At 40.8% G+C, this 19,961-nt stretch overlaps 1 protein-coding gene across 3 annotated transcripts in view; it reads left to right on the top strand.

Annotated features, from left to right (window-relative positions):
• Window positions 1-19,961, top strand: part of GALNT17 (polypeptide N-acetylgalactosaminyltransferase 17) — a 441,101-nt gene that overhangs the window by 302,789 nt on the left and 118,351 nt on the right. For all 3 annotated transcript variants that reach the window (XM_072640115.1, XM_072640116.1, XM_072640117.1), the window contains exon 6: window positions 18,719-18,836. In XM_072640115.1, coding sequence (XP_072496216.1) covers window positions 18,719-18,836 — 118 coding nt within the window. The remainder of the gene's footprint in view (window positions 1-18,718; window positions 18,837-19,961) is intronic.

The raw sequence follows: 19,961 nt of genomic DNA, 5'->3' as shown, positions 1-19,961 counted from the left end.
GAGTTGGAGTTAGGAAGATCTCAGTCCAGATGCCTTCTTAGACAACTTGAATGAGTGAATGAAAAGAGCATCTGTTAAGTGTTTCTATTACTGACTAATAATCACTTGACCTCTGTTCCTGAGTTTCCTCATGTGTAAAATGAGGGCACTGGACTCAATGGCCCTTAAAAAGGGAAAGAGAATAAGTGTTTATTAAGTGCCTACGATGTACTGGGCACTGTGCTGAGTCCTTTTCAAATATTATCACCTATGTTCTTCACAACAACCCTGGGAGGTAGGTACTGTTTCTATTCTCATTTCATAGTAGAGAAAACTGAGGCAGATGGAGGTTAAAGGACTTGCCCAGGGTCATAGAGTTAGTAACTGGACTGGAGACTAGATCCTGAGACTGGATTTGAACTCAGGACTTCTTGACTCCAAGCCCAGCCTTCTGTGCACTGTGATACCTAGGTGCCCAGAGGGGTAAATTATATATGTATGTATGCATCTCCTAGTTACTCCTTTAACTCTAAATCTGTGATCTATGATTTGAAATTCCTCTAAGTCTCATGAGCCCTAAGCTCTTCTGAATCAATAAGAATCTATGAAATTCGTGAAAGCTAATTTTGAGCCTTTGGGCCCCTCTGGAGATACAGCGAGGGATCATAGGGTAAAATCTGTGGTTGTTGCCACGACAGGGTATAGGGAAGGCTTCAGGGGAAGTGAGGCATGGAGGGAATTAGATTGAGGTCCTAGTGATTCCTATAGCTGTGGGAGAGAGGAGGGAAATCCCTCAGGCCAAAGGGAATGTCAATAACTGGGTGACTAATAAAGAAGGGAGGAGTAAATTCCAAGGATGTCCCAGCAAATGGGTCACTGAGCAAGGGAAATGCTAAGATGGCTAATGGCTAATGGATATGGGGAGGATACAACCGCAAGGCTTGTCTGCAAGTCAACATTTTGTCTATATTCGCTTCTCTGGGTGTGCTTAGAGACAGCCTGCTCCCAGGTCTGGAGATGAGGTATGAGATTTCATTAGCTCTAAGACAGAGGAAGGACAAGACTCCCTGTCTCTGATTCATTAAAAGTTCCTCTTAGACTTGTTAAGCTCAGAGAGAATTCAGAAAAGACACTAAATTTAACTGATCTTTTATATGGTATCTTTTTTTTTTTTTAAAGTGCACTTCTGCTACTGTAGCACTTCTATGTGGGCGAGAAAATAGAACTGGATGATTAAGCAAGGTTAGAGAGGGCATAGCAGCTGGGACTGAGATCCAGAAATATCCACAGCACATGATGCTGGAGGGAAGACGTACATCGCAGGGATTTTGCTCTGAGAGTCCAACAAAAGATGTTCCTCTCTTTGGTGCTTGTCCTTCCCCACAAGATGGTGGTGCCAAGTCTCCTTAACGTCAGGAAGCTGATGGAGGGGATGTAAAAAGAAAACTCTGGGGGAGTAAATGTGGGTGAGGACTCTGGTGCTGTCTTCCAAAGTGGAGCAAAGGTTAGGAATGACTGACTCCTTATGCCAGAGACACAGATCTTCATAGGAAGGAAAAGAGAGAAGAGGAAGGAAAGAAGGAAGAAAGGATAAAGAAAGGAAGGAAGGAAAGAAGGAAGGAGGGAGGGAGAGAAGGAAGGAAAGGAGGAGAAAGCATCATGTCTGACTTTCCATGACCCCATCTGGGGTTTTCTTGACAAAAATATGGGAGTGGTTTGCCTTTTCCTTCTCCATTTCATTTGACAGGTGAGGAAACTGAGGCAGACAGGGTGAAGTGACTTGCCCAGGGTCACACAGCTAGTAAGTGTCTGAGGCCAGATTTGAACTTAGGAAGATGAGTCAATTGTTGTGTATGCCAGGAATTGTGCTAAGTGCTATGAATCCAAGCAAGACAACCCTCAAGCTCCAGGACTTTACAAATGAATGAGGGAAGACAACCTATAAAGGTACCAGGGAAAGGTTCCATGGTCAATGCCATGAGTTTGAGCTGGTGTCTGGGAGGTTGGTTTAGAAGTCTGGTTTTGGGCAAGAGAGTGAATGCTGATCTATGTGATGCCTGTTCATTTCAGGAAAGAGACCAAGGTTCCCTTGAGGAAAATGGGGAGAGTGGCTAGTAAGGATGTCACATGGTTTGAAGTTGAAGGCCAGGTGTTAGCTCTAGAAGGGACCTCAGATGTACCCTAGGAAAATAAATAAGAGCTGGTGGTCCAACTCCTTCATTTTTGGGAAACCAAGTATTAAAGTGTCTTCCCCAGGGTCCTGCATATTTTAAGCAGGACTTGAATCCAGAGCTCTCTCACTTCCATTCCTCACTTCCATCCACACCCCCAATCCACATCTTGAGTTTCTGAGTATTCAGTGGCTGTTCTTTGCACAACAGAAATCCAGTATAGAGCTTGACTAGGCCATCCTTCCTGCCATTTCTCTCCCTTGGTTTCCTTGTCCCTGAGAATGGAAGGTTACAAAGCGTAGTGGAGAAGAGGGGGTAGCTGATAGAGGGGCTGAGGGCACTTGAATCTTGGAATTTCACTCTGTCCTTCCCCGGTGCTCGTCATAGGCTTGAAAGGACAGTCTATGAGCCAATGCCTCTGGCAAGTTTCTTCACAACCACCCAGGCCCCCTTTCTTTTCTGATTTGAATTACAAATTTCAACTTAGAAACAAAGATTTTTGGGCTGGAAAAGATGTTGGGAGGCCAGCTGGTCTACCCCCAGCTCTAAGTAAAAATATTCTGTGTATGCGTGTGTACATACACATACACACAAATGTATGTGTCTATGCACACACACACACACACATACATACATATACACTTTCTCTGTTACTGTCTCCCTGTGTCTCTCACATTCTCTTTCTCTCTGTCTCTGTCTTTATTTCTCTGTCTCGGTCTCTCTGTTTCTCTGTCTCCCCCTTTATCTGTCTCTCTCTCCCTCTCCATATCTCTGTCTCCATCTCTCTGTCTCTCTGTTTCCTTCTCTGTCTCTGTCTTTTTTCTGTCTCTCTCTATCTCTCTCCCTCTGTGTCTCTGTCTTCCCAGTACATACTTATCTGTGAACATCTGGTGAGTAGGATGCTAGAATATAAATTCTTGGTGGGCAGGCATTGTCTCATTTTTGTGTTATTGTCCCCATATTCAGCTTGGGTTGTGAATGGCAGGTGTTTAATAAAATCTTGTTGATTGATTAAATCAACTTTAAAATATTTAATATGCTTAATAAATACTACATACTGACTGAATTGGATTCAGGACCTTCTGCTGGGTACCAGGTACTGTTTATACAGATTTTAGAGTCTGCAAAACCTTTTATATAGATTACCTCCTTTTGTTCTCTCAAAAACTCTCTGAGATAAGTGCTGTTATTATCTGTATTTTACACATGGATAAACTGAGGCTCCCATAGGTTTAAGTGATTTACTCAGGCCCCACACATCTAATCTCTGAAACAGGAAGTGAATACAGATCCCCTAACACCAGGTCCACAACTATATCTGTCATGGAATTTGGGATATGGTTCCTGTTCTCAGATAGCTTATAGTCTAGCTAAGGAGACAGGACATGACCCTCTAGAAGGATAAATCCCAATTCAAGGTAGGGCACAGGATCATAGAATTTAGAGGCTGGAGAGAGCTCATCTTTTAGGTAAGAAAAGGGAGGGATTGCCCATGGTCACGTAGCATGTGGTCAGAGCAGAACTCTAACCTAGCTTCTCTAACTCCAACTCTAACACTTTGCCCATTGTTCCACACTCCCTCCCTACTGAATGTCCAAAAGAGGAGAAAGCCCCAAATGTGCAGTTAGGAGACTGCTATGTGCTGCCAGATCATTGGGACAGTAGAAAACCACCAGGAAGAAAAGTGGATGAGGGGACAGACCGGTACTTGGGAAATGCACTGCCCTGGAGATGTTTCCTGCAGTACTCAGGAATTAGGGAAAACCCAAAGTGACAGCTGATTGCCGTGCCAGTTCTGGGAGGTTATTTAAGGAAGCCAAATAATTTGAAGCTGCTCAATGAATGGGTAAAGAGATGAAAATTAAAATATTTTTAGCTGACACAGCTAAATATATTACCTGTGCCAGACACATTGCATTTTATTTTTTTAATTTTTTTAACATTTATTTTTAATTTAATTTAATTTAATTTATTTGTTTTCAGTTTTCTACAATCACTTCTATAAGTCTTAGATTTTCTCCCATCCCCTCCCCATTCCTCCGCCCCCTCTGCCTGAGAGGGCATGCAATCTTATATGGATTCTATACATGTATTTTTATTAAACACATTTTCACATTGGTCATGTTCGCAGAAGAATTAAAATGAATGGGAGAATTCATGAGAAAAACCAAAATTGGATTGTGCTTCATTCGGCAATCCAATTCCATAGTTCTTTTTCTGGATGTGGAAGGCATTTTACCTCAAGAGTCCATTGGGAATGTTTTAGGTCCTTGCATTGCTGTGAAGGGCTAAGTCTACCAGAAAAATTCCTTGCACATTGTGGTTGTTACTGTGTACAATGTTCTCCTGGTTCTGCTCCTTTCTCTCAGCATCAGTTCATATAAGTCCTTCCAGGCCTCTGTGAAGTCTTCCTGTTCATCATTTCTTACAGCACAATAGTATTCCATTATATTCATATACCACAACTTGTTCAGCCATTCCTCAATTGATGGGTATTCCTTTGATTTCCAGTTCTTAGCCACCACAAAGAGAGTTGTGATAAATATTTTTGTACCTATGGGACCCTTTCCCATTTTTATGATCTCTTTGGGATACAGTTCTAGAAGTGATATTGCTGGGTCAAAGAGTATGCACATTTTTGTAGCCCTTTGGGCGTAGTTTCAAATTACTGTACAGAATAGTTGAATCATCTCACAGGTCCACCAACAGTGAATTAGTGTTCCAACTCTGCCACATCTTCTCCAACATTCATCATCTTCCTGTTTTGTCATGTTAGCCAGTCTGATAGGTGTGATGTGGTACCTCAGAACTGTTTTGATTTCCATCTCTCTAATCAATAGTGATTTAGAGTATTTTTTCATATGACTATAGATAGCTTTAATTTTTTCCTCTGAAAACTGCCTGTTTATATCCTTTGACCATTTATCAATTGGGGAACATATTGCGTTTTATAAGAAAACTCTTGGAGAAGGAATGCCCAAATCTCTAAAAATAACAGTTAATAATAATAACAGCATTTTTATTTTGTTTTAATGATTACGAAGCACTTTACAAATATCTCATTTTATCCTTACAACAATCCCAGGTGGAAGCTATTAGTATTATTCCCATTTTACAGAAAAAAAACTGAAGCAGGCAGAGATGAAGTGACTTTCTTGGAATCACCCGGTCAGTAAGTGTCTAAGGCTAGATTTGAACTCATTTCTTCTCCATTTCTGGTCCAGTCCTGTGTCTGTATCCAGTGTCCTGTATCTGTATCTATGTCCAGGCCTGTGTCCAGTGCTGTATCCACCTAGCTGCTAATTGTAGAACTGCTTGAGAAAGGGTTGGAAGGGCACCATTTCTCTGGTTTCCCCTTTTATATCATGTTTGTACATAGTTACTTGCATATTGCCTCCCCCCTGACGATTGTGAGTTTCCTCGAGATCAGAGGCTGGTTTTGCCTTTTTCTTTGTCTCCAATGCTTAGCATGGTGCCTGGCACATAGTAAACACTTAATAAACATTTCTTAACTGACTGACTGTGTGGCCCCAGGCAGTAGAATTAGGAACAGGAAGGAAAAACTTCTTGATAATTACCTAACTTTCAGAAGGTAGGGGAGTCATGGGGCTCCCATCGTGACTGAGCCTCAAGCCCAGGCTGAATGACTTACCCACTGGGGCTACTGGAGAGGGGAGTCTGGTTCAAGTAGGTTGGACATGATAACCTTGAAGGCCCCTTACAATTCTTAGTTTTTTTGTTTTTAGAGATGGAGAAAGGAGCAGTTCTTTTGGATACTGGGTAGACTCTAAGTGTGCCTGAAATCTAGTTCTGTGAGATCTCCCCAGCAACAAAATATTTGCTCCCTTACCCACTTCCTAGAGTTTCTGAAGTCACCAAAATTAAGAGATATAACTATTGTTCCTCATTGAGCTCTTACCCCAACCCCATCATAGCAGCTCCCATGTTTGCCATGTACATAATGGGTCCTCAATAACAGTTTGTTGAATGATTGAGTGAAATATCATGCCTAAGACTAACCTTTCTCTGGCTCTGCAAAAAGCAGCCAGAAATCCTTAGGACAGTCACCACATATCAGTTGAGTGACTGGAACAGTCTTCTCCCAGTTGAGAAAACCAGGGGCACTTTTGAAGGAGGATTTCCTGTTAGCTACTGATTCAACTCTTTTTTTTTTTTTTGGCTTTCACAGGCAGACTCAAAGAACTGTGTGCTTTCAGAAGCTTTCCAGCAGCTTTCCATTTCCATTTGAAAGCTTAAAAGCTTATAAACATTTTTTAAGGCAACTGACCCGTGATTTCATTCCAAATTGTTTGACTTTCTCTAGCCTAAGCCAGGAAATAGATGCTGGGTTTTGTTTTGTGTTTTTTTCCCCCTTCAGCCATGGGAGTTGTGAAGGGGAACAACTGGTTACTTGGCACAAATAAATTTATCTCCCAAGAGCCAGTCTCTTTTGTTCAGTGTTAAGAAGATCAGGTTAAGAAGGATCCTACCTAGGAGGACTTACTGATGCAATGGAAAGAGCTCCAGGTCGGGAAGAGCTGGCTTTCCAATTCTGTCTCTGACATAAGCTATGGAAAATCGCTTCACCTTTCTATGCCTCAATTTCCTCATCTGTAAAACAAGAGCTAATAACAAATTAGGGGCATCTGGGTAGCATAGTAGATAGATCACTAGACCCAAAGTCAGGAAGACTCATTTTTCTGAGTTCAAATATGGCCCTAGATGCTTACTAGCTGTGTGACCCTGGGCAAGTCCCTTAACCCTGTTTACCTCAGTTTTCTCATCTGTCAAATGAGGTGGAAAAGGAAATGGTAAACCACTCCAGTATCTCTGCCAAGAAACCCCAAAATGGGGGTTTTCAGATACACATGAAATGATTGACAACTGCAACAACAAATAATAAATACCTGTTTTGGTACTGTTGAGTCCCAAAAGATTTAATGCATAGGAGTCACTTTGTAAACTTTTAATTGCTTCATAAATATCTATAAATATTATTCATTTGTTCCTCCCTTCTTGTCTTCAGCATAAAATGATCCTAAAACAAGTCCCTCCTCTTCTTTTATTCTGTGAAGTCAGAGGTTCTTAACCTGAGATCCAAGGGTCTGTGGATAGATTTCAGGTATTCTTGGGTGGGAGCAAAAATGACATCTTTATTATCAATAATCTAAGTAAAATTTGGCATTTTCTTCACTTACTTGAAAACATAATTCTGCATAAGGATCCATAAGCTTCCATTCTGCCAGAGGAGCCCCTGACCCACAGCAAAAGGTTTTAAGTTGAATGTTTAGCAAACTGTCATTAGCAGATAAAATAACTGATTTTTATAATTCATTGAAAATGGTGGAGTGTAAGCTCATCTTCTTTAGACTAAGAAAACTTCCTTGAGATAACCCTAGTAGCTGACAGGACAATGGCGAGAACTCATAGTATCTGAGGTAGAAGGGACTTCAGAGACCATCGAGTCTGTCTCCTCAGTTTGACAGATAAGGAAACTGAGGCACAGGGCGGTTAAGTGAATTAGGACCCTAAGATCATAGCTATAGACCTGGAAACCAGGGTGGTCACCAAGTTCATCTTTCATTGTTTGGAGGAGGAAATTGAGGCCCAGAAAGGTGATATTATTAAGCACCTCGTGGTTCTCATTGGATGGAATTCTTGAGTGCCATGGTCAGGAATGAGCCTAAGCCCACCTGCCGAGTAGGTTGAGCTTGTCGTCAGTAGCTGATCTCAATCCCCCAGGTTTTTGTCTGACTGCCATCCCTGCCCTGATTGACGTTTTTGTTACCCCAGCCTAGATTTATTACTATTACTTTTTTAACTCTTCCCCATTGAAACTTTAGGAGGCAGGGGGCCAGGTAATCTTGCTTTAGTCTAAACCTGGAATTTCACTAGGAGTGGGAAATTCAGGGGAGGAAAGTCCCACTATTGATGAAGGTTGGTACTTTCGCTACATCTTAGCTTTAGAGGATTTTCCAAGGAACTGAGAAGTCAAGTGATTTCCCAGAATCCCACAGCCAGGATCTGTCAGAGGGAAGGTCTTGAACTCAGGTCTTCCTGGCTCAGAGGCCAGTTCTCTTTATAAAGATATTTTCAGAACCTATTTCTAAGACCTTTTTTAGTTTTTTTTAAAGTCACTTTATAAAAGCTGGAACATTTTAACTAGAGGAATACTAGAATTCCCCAGGATGTGCTGGTGAATTATTAATGATAATTCTGGTTAGGGGAAATAAAATGTCAAACATAATGAAATTGGTAGATAGAAGTTTAAGAGTCCTAAAGAAAATGTGATTATGCAAAGAACAAATAATATTATGCCTGGAAAATGACTTATGGGAGGGAACTTGATAGAGAGATGAAGTGGGTTGGGGTTACTGACATACTTGGCAAAACCCTACAGGCCCTGACTGAACACAGACCATGAAAGAAAAGAGCCAGTGGCCCTCTCCCTGAATTCCCACCTCCTCTTTCCTCATCCATCTGCCCTTCTAAAGCATTCCTTGGAGCACCGAACACATTGCCTCTTCTGAAAACCTCTCCTTACATTACAGGGTAGTACCGCTCACTATCTCTTGAAACAACATTGTACAGCCAGATCCCTATTCATGCAAAGAATGACTCTCAAGAAATGATCCCATTATTTGAACTTGTATTATGTGTTTCCATTGGTCTGAAACTAATGACCATATTTTATATTATTATAATTTTTGAAAAGCGTGAATTCAAAGATATGCAACCACTCGACAAGGTTCGTTATCCATACCAACTTAGCTATATTATTTTGCATATGCTGACTGCCCCCCAAATGTGTGTCCCCCAAAAATGTGCATATAATTAGGTTATTAATAAAGGTAATGTTTATTTTTCTGAAAAAAGAAAAGATATTACAGTTAGGTGCTAATGAAATGTGTGTACACTTTGAACAACACACTGTACTTTGTATGTATTTGCATGTTGCTTGCCATCCCCCCAGTAAAACTCATTCGTTCAACAAGCATTTATTGAGTGTTTATTATGTGCTAGGCATTCTGCTAGTTAACAGTACTAATAAAAATGTTGTTCAGTCATATTTCAGTCAAGTTCAATTCTTTATCACCCTATTTGGGGTTATCTTGGCAGAGATCCAGGAATGATTTGCCATTTCCTTCTCCAGTTCATTTTACAGATGAGGAAACTGAGGCAAACCGAGTTAAGTGACTTGCCCAGGGTCACACAGACAAAAAGTATCAGAGGCTAGATTTGAATTCAGGAAGAAGAGTCTTTCTGACTCCAAGCCCGGCTATCTATCCGCTACACCACCTAGCCACCACAATAAAAATAATATAATAGTAGCATTAGTAAATAGTTCTATAGCACTTCCCATATGCCAGCCACTGCTAAAAATAATTTGCAGTTATCACGTTTGATTCTCACAACACCCCTGAGAGGTAGGAGCTATTATTACCTCACTTTATAGAGCGGAGGGAACATGTAAAGTAAAATTCCCTGGCTTGTCCAGGGTCACACAGCAGGTGTCTGAGGCCAGATTGGAATGTAGGTATTCCTGACTCTAGAACCCAGAGTTCTATCAGTAAAGGACTTCAGAGATCATCTAGTCATCCTTTTACAGAGGAGGAGACTGAGGCAAAGAGGTAAAATGATTTCCCCAAGGGTATATGCAGGAACTTAAAACCAGGCTAATAAGATGATTTTTTTACATCTGAAAGGAAAGCAGATTTCTAATACAGGGATTCTTAACTTGTCATGGACCCCTTGGGAAATCTGATTAGGTCTGTGGACCCCTTCTTAGAATAATAATACCTTCAAGGAATTGAAGGAAATACTAAACTTCTATTTGAGATGGGTGAAAATAAAAGTGGAATATTTTTCCCCATGCAAGTTCATGAACGCCTCGAAATCTCTCCAAGGATCACTTGGGGGTCCATGATTAAAAGCCCCCAATTTAAGTCACCTTTCTTGGGTCCTTTGACCCCAAATTCACTCATTCTACTGTACCATGTTGGTAAATCCTATTGATATAAAAATAAAAACATAAAAAGAGCCTGCCCTCAAAAGGCTTCTATTCTGGGAGTGGGGCTAGGTGGAGGGCAGGAACAATGAGTATAAAAGTAAGTAAATACAAAATATATATACAAGGCTATGGAGGAGGCAGAAATTCCGGATGAGTGAGGGGATCAGGGAAGATCCCCTCAAAGATCAGCTGAACCTGAGCTGAACTTTGAAAGATGGGTATGAGAAAGGAGAGCATCTTCAAGAGCCAGCCTATGCCCAGGGGCAGTGGATCCTATGCCCTGCTCCTATCCCCAACAGAACAGAAGCTCCTTGAGGGCTAATACCTTTTAATTTCTGTATTTGTATCTATTTATATTTTCATATATAAATTATTCAACATATTAAATATATATTCAATATTATATAATATGTAAATTATATATCTATACATTCTATTTACTTATATTTACTAAATTTATTTATTGATTTCTATATTTATTTCCACAGTTCCTAATAGAGTGTCATGTATATGGCAGGTGCTCCACAAAGACTGTCAACTTAAATTGATTTTAATGGAATCAAATGTAATTGAATCTCTTTTATATTTGCCTGGGTTTTACAGTGAGCTGGGAAACTCTTTGTGATAAAGCATCCCAGTTCCAAAGAAGGAAATCTTTCCTTATTTTTGTAGACTGAATAACCCTTCTGTGCAGTGAGAGTCAGTGTGTCCTTCATTAAGCAGGAGAACCGTTGGCCTGGGGTTGGAATGTATTTGCAAGAGATTTGAGCCCCAGATCCTCTATTTGACAGAAAACATCACTTCTTGCTCTTTGGATATCTTGACATATAGCAGAGACGATCAAGGCTCTCCCTATTAAATAGCTGATCTGCGCCAGTGGAGAATTCCAGGCAAGCTGGCCAACATCTCCCCTGAAACTTCATCCCTGGTCTCTGGCAACAGCCAGAAATCTTGAAGTGAGGCCCACTTGCTTCATAACAAAAGGAATCTCAGCTGCTGTCAATTTTGGATGCCTCAGTCTCCCTTACCCTCCCCCTCCCCATTTTCCCTTCCTCCTCCTCTCCCACCCTCCCTTCCTTCTTTCCCCTTTTCCTTCTTTACTCTTTCCTTTCTCCCTCCTTTTTTCCTCTTTTCTTTTCTCCTTCCTTCTCCCCTTCCTTCCTTCCTTCTTTCCTTCCTTCCTTCCTTCCTCCCTTCCTTCCTTCCTTCCTTCCTTCCTTCCTTCCTTCCTTCCTTCCTTCCTTCCTTCCTTCCTTCCTTCCTTCCTTCCTACGTCAATGAGTTCAACCTCCTTATTTTATAAATGAGGAAACTAAAACTCAGAAACTTTTACATAACTTACCTAGGGTTAGCCAGTGTCTAAATCAGGAATCAAACTCAGGGCCTCCTGACTCTGGGTCCAGCATTCAGAGTGGAAGATGAGTAAACAGGATTCCCAAATCCTATGTCCCCACCATCCACTGGCCACCCTTCATTAGCTCCACATTTGGGCCCAAAGGCTGTCTTCTCTTAAATGAGGAGGAAACAAAAATGGGCCCTGAAATGTCATAGTTCCTTTTTCTTTTTCCTATTTGGGAAGAGAGGGATCACTCTGATCACCCAAATGGTGATCAGGCAGCTGGGCTTCCAATCCCAATTCTGATGCTCCCCGGTGACTTTGGGCAGATTCTCTGCCTCCATTTCTTCAACTATAAAATGGGAATAATCAGTGCACCTACCCCCCAGAGTTGTTGTGGAGCTCAAATGAGATATCTTTGAAATGCATCACCCAGTGCCTAGGATGTAGCCAATGCTTAGTAAATGCCTTCTCCCTGCTCCTGCTCAGTGTAGCGGACGCTGTGAACGTCTAAAATTGTTGTAGTCCATGAAAGCAATGAAAACCAGAAAAAGTACACATTGCTTATTATATATACACATATATGTATATGTGCATATTTTTTTACTGATTCTACTGTCTTCACTTTTCATTGGTTTATATAAATTTTCCCGTACTTTCTTGTATTCCCCATATTCCTCTTAAAACACAACAATATGCGCACACACATACACACACACACACACACACGGTCACAACAGTGTAAATGGAAGGAAGAACCACTAAAAGCGGTAATTATAACAATTGATAATGAATGCTGTGAAATCACAATAGTAAATCTTGGCTACAAAGAAGAAATATGAGAAGACTCTTCCCCTTTACTTCTTTGCAGAGGAGGGGAATTATGGGTGTAGAGCATCGTGGATAATGCTATCTTTTCTCAATATGTTGGTTAGTTTTGCTGAACTGTGTGTTTTCCTCTTTTTTATTCTTTATCATAAGGCACATTCCTCTCTAAGCACCGATGAGGTATACATCAAGAAATGGGGGTGATGTAAGAGCAAGAGGTATCGAGTTTTAGAAAAAATAGTTATGTTAAAAAATAAAAATGGAGCCCCCCCACATACACATTCTCCCTAGTCTTCACACCTGTCATTTACTTATACACTTAGCCTCCCTCAACCCCCAAAATGTATTTGTCTTCATAGGATTGTGAGTAAATGCCCAAATGTCAATTAGTAGTATTAGTGATAATAATAGCAACTAACATGTATTTATATACAGTTATTATGCATTTCTACAGTGCTTAAATATTTGCAAAGCACTTTTCTAAATACTATCTCATTTAATCCTTACCACAATCTGATAACAGAGGGACCATTATTAACCCCATTTTACAGATAAAGAACCTGAGACAGACAGAGCTTAAGTGACCTGTCCAGGTCTTGTATTCTATCCACTGTACCAGTTAGTTGTTCAATTCACATTCAGGTTTAATATTCTCCCCTCCCCCCAAAAATTTATTAATTTATTTGTTTTCAGTTTTCAGCAATCACTTCCATAAATTCCAAATTTTCTCCCCTTCCCTCTCCCCTACCTCCCCAAGATGGCATACAATCTTATATGGACTCTACACATACATTCCTATTAAACACATTTTCACATTAGTCATGTTGCATTGAAGAATTAAAAAGAATGGGAAAAACCATGAGAAAACAAGACAAAACATAGCAAAGGAGAACATAGTCTCTTCATTCTGCGTTCCCACACCATAGTTCTTTCTCTGGATGTGGATGGCATTTTGCATCGAGTCCTTTGGAAATGTTTTCAGGTTTTATATTCTTCATCCTCCATGATGCAAATAAATTGTTTTGTTTTTATAGTCAGCAAATATTTATTTAGCATCTGCCATGTACTAGATTCTGTGATAAGGTGATGGGGATTCAAGACTTAGCTTAATAGGCCATAATGGATAGAACATGGGACTTGGAATCAGAAAAAAGCAAACAAAAAAACCGGAATTCAAATTCTTTTCTGGATACTTACTAGCTATGTGACCCTGGCCCAGCTGATTACCCTCTCTGGATCTCATTCTTCTCATGCAGTTAATAATATATACAGTGCTTGCTCCACTCCTTTGACATGATCAATATTGATGATCAATATTGATAAAAGGAGATGATCAATATTGATAAAAAAGCACTTTACAAATCTTAATAAAGTACTGTGTAAATGACATATAACAGGATTTACCCTCAAAGTGCTTACATTCTACTATGGGCATTACATAATATGAAATAGAACCTGGGGAGGGAGATATACAATTTTTTACCTTAGAATTCTTGACTTTGTTGGTGATTATTAAACTCATAATTTAAATGGCAAATTTAATAACTGAAAAACCAAAAGCTCAGCTCCAGGCATCTTAGAATGTGGAACATCTGAGTCAAAAATATATTGTCCTTTCCATATAACCTTTTGAACTATTCTTACACCCCGCAGTGTCTCATTTCTCCATTTCCTTTCCAGTTGTAGTTTGTGCCAAAGAATTTAATATAAAATGGCGTAGATTTGGGTTTAAGGTGGAATGGGTTAGTGTTTAGGGCATTGGACTTGGAGTCAGGAAGACCTGAGTTCAAATCCTGCATCAGAAAGTTGCTAGGTGAGTGATGCTAACTAGATCTGTGGTCCTCTGGTTTTTCCTGACTCCATTTGGCAAAGAGTCACTGAGGACTGCAGAGGGCTCATGATCCACAAACACATCAGAATAACACAAGATCTGTACAACTCCCAAATTATACTGAACTGCAAAGAACACTTCCAGGGACTGGATCCAAATGCAGCCAAATTTTAGGTGACAAAGGGCGGTAGATGCTCATTCTCTGAAAGACTGAGCCAGCACTGGGGTTGCAAGCACAGCTGCCTTCAGCATCCTCCATTGATTCTGCAGGCTGCCCCCATCCCCTTCCCAAGCCAAGTTCTGCTCCCCCCTTGCTCTTAGATCCCCTCATACATGTTCCTTGGGTGCTTTTCTACAGCCTTGGCCCTCCTGAGCTGGGCTGACATTTTACACTTCCTGAAAAGGTTTCTTTTTCCTTCATCTCACCACCTGTCTCTGGTACCCGTCAGGTATCAAGGCTTTAGAGGAGGCCAGGAGGAGATGCCTTGGATACTGTTTATTTGGGGATTCAGGCAGTACTAAGGGAGGCTGGGATGGAAGCTGTGACGCCAGCATCACTTCCATAGTGCTGAACCATGGAAACCCACGGGAACATGGGGAAAGTTCAGCCTCCCTCTACCCAGATGGCAGAACTTGGCCACACTTTGGATGTTTCATTGTTATTGTTCAAATCTCAGACCAAATGAGAACTAGGAGCTCTAGGGAGGCAGGCTGGGGGTAGAGACTTCCTCAACCTACCCCTGGAGCTCCAAAAATGTCCTTGATATTCTCACTTATTATGAGCCAATAGTTTGCCTCCCATGGCCCAGGGCTCTCTGTCTCTGGGACTAGGGGAAGACCTATCCCTCATTTCTTGATTAGCTCATAGGATTAAGAGCAACTGCTAACATTATTCTCCCTGCTTGCTCATACCTGTTCATGTGAATCAGTTAACACATATCTATTAAGCAAACACTCTGTGCCAGGTATGGTGCTAAGAGCTAGAAATATAAACAAAGGCAGAAACATAGTCCCTGCTCCCAAGGAACTGACATTCTAATGAGGAAGACGCAGTCCAAACTACTTTGTTCATAGAAGATACATCCAAAGTCAATAGAAAGGAATCTCAGTTAGAATTTGCCAGCAAGGAGGAGGGGAGGGGAATGTGGGGGGCAGGATCATAAGAATGTATACTTCTTGAAAGGTGTTTCATACCTTGTCTTTATATTTCCAGTGGCTGGCAGAGTGCCTGGTATATAGTAGGTGGCATGGTGGATAAGGCACCAGCTCAGCAGTTAGAACGACCTGAGTTCAAATCTGCCCTAAGACACTTACTAGCTGTGTGACCCTGGGCAAGCCACTTAACCCTGTTTGCCTCAGTTTCCTCATCTGGAGAAGGAAATGGCAAATCCACTACACTATCTCTGCCAAGGAAACCCCAAATGGGATCACAAAGAGTCAGATGCAACTAATGTTGATTAATGGATTAATTTCAGCCCTCCTAGGACTCTATCTTAAGTTTACTTTCTCCTTCCATTGTGACCCATGAATACCTGTTCTAATTGTCTGTACCTTTTCATAGTCTCTGTAACCTTAGGCAAATCATTAAACATTTCTCAACCTCACTTTCCTTATCTGTAAAATTAGGGAGTTGGACTAGACAGCCATTGGAGTCTCTCCCAACTCTCATCAAGGACCCTAAGATCCTAGGCCTGGAATATTCTCCTTTTTCTTGTCTTTCTCTTGGCATCCCTTTGGAGTTCACCTCTTCCAGGAAACCTTTGCTGTCTCCTCTACTTGTTAGTCTTTCCCAGCACTGGGAAGGAGACTTTTTCTTCCTTTTTAGGATCATGAATCATATATTTAGAGAGGAAAAGGACCCTAGAGGCTTTTTAGTATATTTTACAGATGAGGAAACAATCTCAGAGAGGCTGTCACATGGGCATGGTGAAACAACTAGTGTTTTAGACAGGATTCCAAAGCCAGCTCTTACTGAGTCAAGCTGGACCTCTGACATGTTTTATCCCTGTAGCAAATGAGTTTTTAGACTGCATTTGGTGAACTTAAAAAAATCGTTATAATTGGTTTCCTTTGTATTCCGTTCTATTTATTATTTAAAATCCATTTTCTGGGAAGAGATTCATGGGCTTCCCCAGTTGGTTTGTCTGAGGGGTCCAGGGCCCACAAAAAAGGTAAAAGACCCCTCATAAACTCCTTGAGGGCAGGGACTGTTTCCCTTTTGTCTTTGATATCTGTAAACTTGTCTCCCTGAGTAGAATGTCAGCTCCTCAAGGCAAAATCCTGTGTCATTTTCATTACTGAATATTCAAAGCTTAGCACAATGCCTGACGCATAGTAGGTGCTCTGTAAACTTTTGTTGACTGATAACTATCTACCCCATCCCACATCAAAAATAATTTGCTCTTTTGTGCCTACCTGCCATCCATTCCAAGCCTCATATTTTTGATTATGTGTTAGGGCTACATGCTAAGTATTTGGCTCAATTATAAAAATGGTTAAAAAAAACAAAACTTCCCAGTTCAGATGAATTCTAAATGTCCTTTTAAACTCTAAAATCTATGATTTGATCATAGAAATGTATTATTCTGAGAGATCTAGGTTACTTCATAGTTACAGGAGATAGAGGCAAATCTTCTGGGTTACTAGCCTTTCCCCTTCTCAAAGTTGGCCCATTAGCTTCAGTGAGTTGCCCTGTTCCCCTAGAGGTCTCTAGGAATCCCTTGTCTGTGTCTCTGGTGGCCATATTCCACTCACAGTACATCTAGCCTTCCCCTGTCTCTCTTGCGCTCTCATCATGCTCCAGCTTTCTTTGCCCTGACTGAGGAGTCAATTAGCTCTGCCTTTCCTGTGGAATCAGCTTTCATTACATTCCTGATAGAATGTGAGTTCTATTATATATCCAATGAATTTTAGAGCTAGAAATAACCTCAGAGATTTTCTAGTGAGAGGATCTCAGAATCTAAGAGACAGGTCCTCAAAGGTCAGCCAGAATCTTCCCCAAGTGGTCATCCAGTTTTCCCGCTAAGACTCCATTGAGAGCGATTTCACTACTTCATTTTTTTTCTTTTTCTCTTTTTTAAAATTAGTTTATTTTTAGTTTTCAACATTCACTTCCATAAGATTTTGAGTTTCAAATTTTTTTCTCTCCCTATCCTCCCTCCTCCCCAAGATGGTTTGCAATATGATATAGTCTCTACATATGCATTCATATTCAATATATTTTCACATTAGTAGCAGCTAGGTGGTGCAGTGGATAGAGCACCAGTGCAGGAGTCAGGAGGACCTGAGTTCAAATCTCACCTCAGACACTTGACACTCACTAGCTGTGTGACCTTGAGCAAGTCACTCAACCCCAATTGCATCATCCTGGGTCATCTCAATGAATATCTGGTCACTAGATTCAGATGGCTCTAGAGGAGAAGTGAGGCTAATGACCTGCACAGCCCTCCCTCACTCAAAACAAAGTCAAGTGCAAGTCATGTCATCATTTCTCTGATGGCATAGTCTTCTTCGGCAATGAAGGACAAATACACATTTTCACGTTAGTCATATGTAAAGAAGAATTAGAACTAATGGGAGGAAAGAGAAAGAAGGGACAAAACAAAACAAAAGAAAAGGAGAGCAAATAGTCTGCTTCCATCTGCATTCAGACTCCAAAGTTCTTTCTCAGAATGTGGATCTCTTTCTTCCATTATGAGTCTTTTGGAGTTGTCTTAGATCCTAGAGAAGAGCTAAGTCCATCAAAGTCAGTCATCACACAATATGACTTTTACTGTGTACAATGTTCTCCTAGTTCTGCTCATTCCACTCAACATCCGTTCATATAAGTCTTCCTAGGTTTTTTCTGAAGTCTTCCTGTTCATCATTTCTTATATACCACAATAGTACTGCATTACATATGTCATGTATACCACACGTACCACAACTTGTTCAGCCATTCCCCAAATTGATGGACATCCCCTCAATTTCCAATTCTTTGCCACCACAAAAAGAACCGCTATAAACTCACTATTTCATTTTGCAAAAGATGAAATTGGGGCCTAGGGAGAATGACTTGCCCAGGCTTGCAGAGCAAAGTGATTGCAAGATCAGGTTTTAGACCAAGGTCTCCCGACTCTTAGTCCAGCCTGCAGAGGCTGTGCTATAAAGTTGTTTGAATAACAAAGATACCAATGTAGTCGGGAATATTCAGTCAAAGCCTGGGCCAGGTCAAGGCAAAACTGGGTCTGTAGGTCAGGGTTATTTTAAGTAGTTTGACTTGATCAAAACTGAAAACAGATGGAGAAATAATCTGATCTCATCAAATTTTATAGAGGAAGGAAGTGAGGCCTGGAGAGGCAAGGGTATAGTGGAAAGAGTTCTGTGTGATGCTGGGGAAGTTACTTAAACTCTATGGGTCTCAAGTTCTCCATATGTAAAGTGAGTCAGTCATACCTGTTGGACTCTAAGAGACCTTTCACATCTAAGTTCATAACCTGTGCCATGGGCTACCTCTCTCTTTGGGAACATGCATCGTCTGATACTGAAAGCAAGCTCACTGTCTCTTGTTTTCTCTCCTGTAGGACTCCAGCAATGATCGGGTGTTCCTTTGTGGTCAACAGGAAGTTCTTTGGGGAAATAGGCCTCCTGGACCCAGGGATGGATGTATATGGAGGAGAAAATATAGAGCTTGGAATCAAGGTTTGTGAAGTGGTTTATTTTCCTGGTGCTTTAATTTTAATTTCTTTTTCTCTGATTTAATCCCAGCACTGTCACTGCTTTGATAAACTGGGACATTCATACGATACTCTTACTTCCGATGTACTCATTTGTCTCTGCGCTGTCTTCATAATGTAGTTATTTTATAGATGGGGCTGACTTAGCCCAAGCATGCTGGTAACTAAGATGGATCTGAGAGAGAGTTGTCAGTAAGAGCCATTGGATTCAGTTGGAGGGTCTGAGTTCTGATCTCAGTTTTGCTGCAAGACCACCTGAGTAACCTTGGTCAAGTCCTTTAATATCTCTCAGTTTCACTTCTTCATCTATAAAATGAGGGAGTTGAACTAACTGACTTCTGAAGCCCCTTAGGGCCATACATCCATGATCTAAGAATTCAGAATCATGATTTATGAATTAAGACTTTTCCCCATTAAATTATACTAAACATCACCATGGACACCCTATATTTTCATTATTTGGGGGTTGACTGAATATGTAAATGATCACTCATGTAGTTCTCTCCATGACACTTAATAGTGAAATGACTTGCCACCAAGGCTAGAGGGCTGAAATCAGTCAGGGAGGCATGGAGTTTCTAACTGTGTGACCATGGGAAACTTATATACTAAGTCACAGACTCCCCAAACCTATCTACTAAGCCATAGATAGTATCATAAATCTAGAACTAGAAGAGACCTTAGGGATGTCTAGAACAGGATTATTAACCTTGTACATATAATGAACTCTTTGTGCAGACTAGTAAAACCTATGGACCCTTTCTAGGACTGATGATTTTAAGTGAGCAAAATAAAATACTAAAGAAACTAATTATTGAAACAAAGATATATTTTTTTTCCCACTCATGTTCATAGTTCCCCTAAAATCTATTCACAGAACCTTTCAGGGTTCCTGGACCCAAAGCTAACCCTCTCACTTTATAGATGAAGATACAGAGGCCCCAGATTAAGAAGTCACCTAGTTAATAAGGCAGAGCCAAGGTTTGAACTTGTGACACCAACTCCATTGCTCTTTCCATTGTATAACAATGCCTTTCTGGCTCTTTGTTCAGACAAATCTGGATTCACTTGATGAAAGGAGGTTCCATAC

This window comes from Notamacropus eugenii, chromosome 2 (assembly GCF_028372415.1).
Source record: "Notamacropus eugenii isolate mMacEug1 chromosome 2, mMacEug1.pri_v2, whole genome shotgun sequence".
NCBI classification, from domain to species: domain Eukaryota; kingdom Metazoa; phylum Chordata; class Mammalia; order Diprotodontia; family Macropodidae; genus Notamacropus; species Notamacropus eugenii.
Note: the sequence above shows the minus strand (reverse complement) of the source record. Positions and strands in the feature narration are given on the sequence as shown.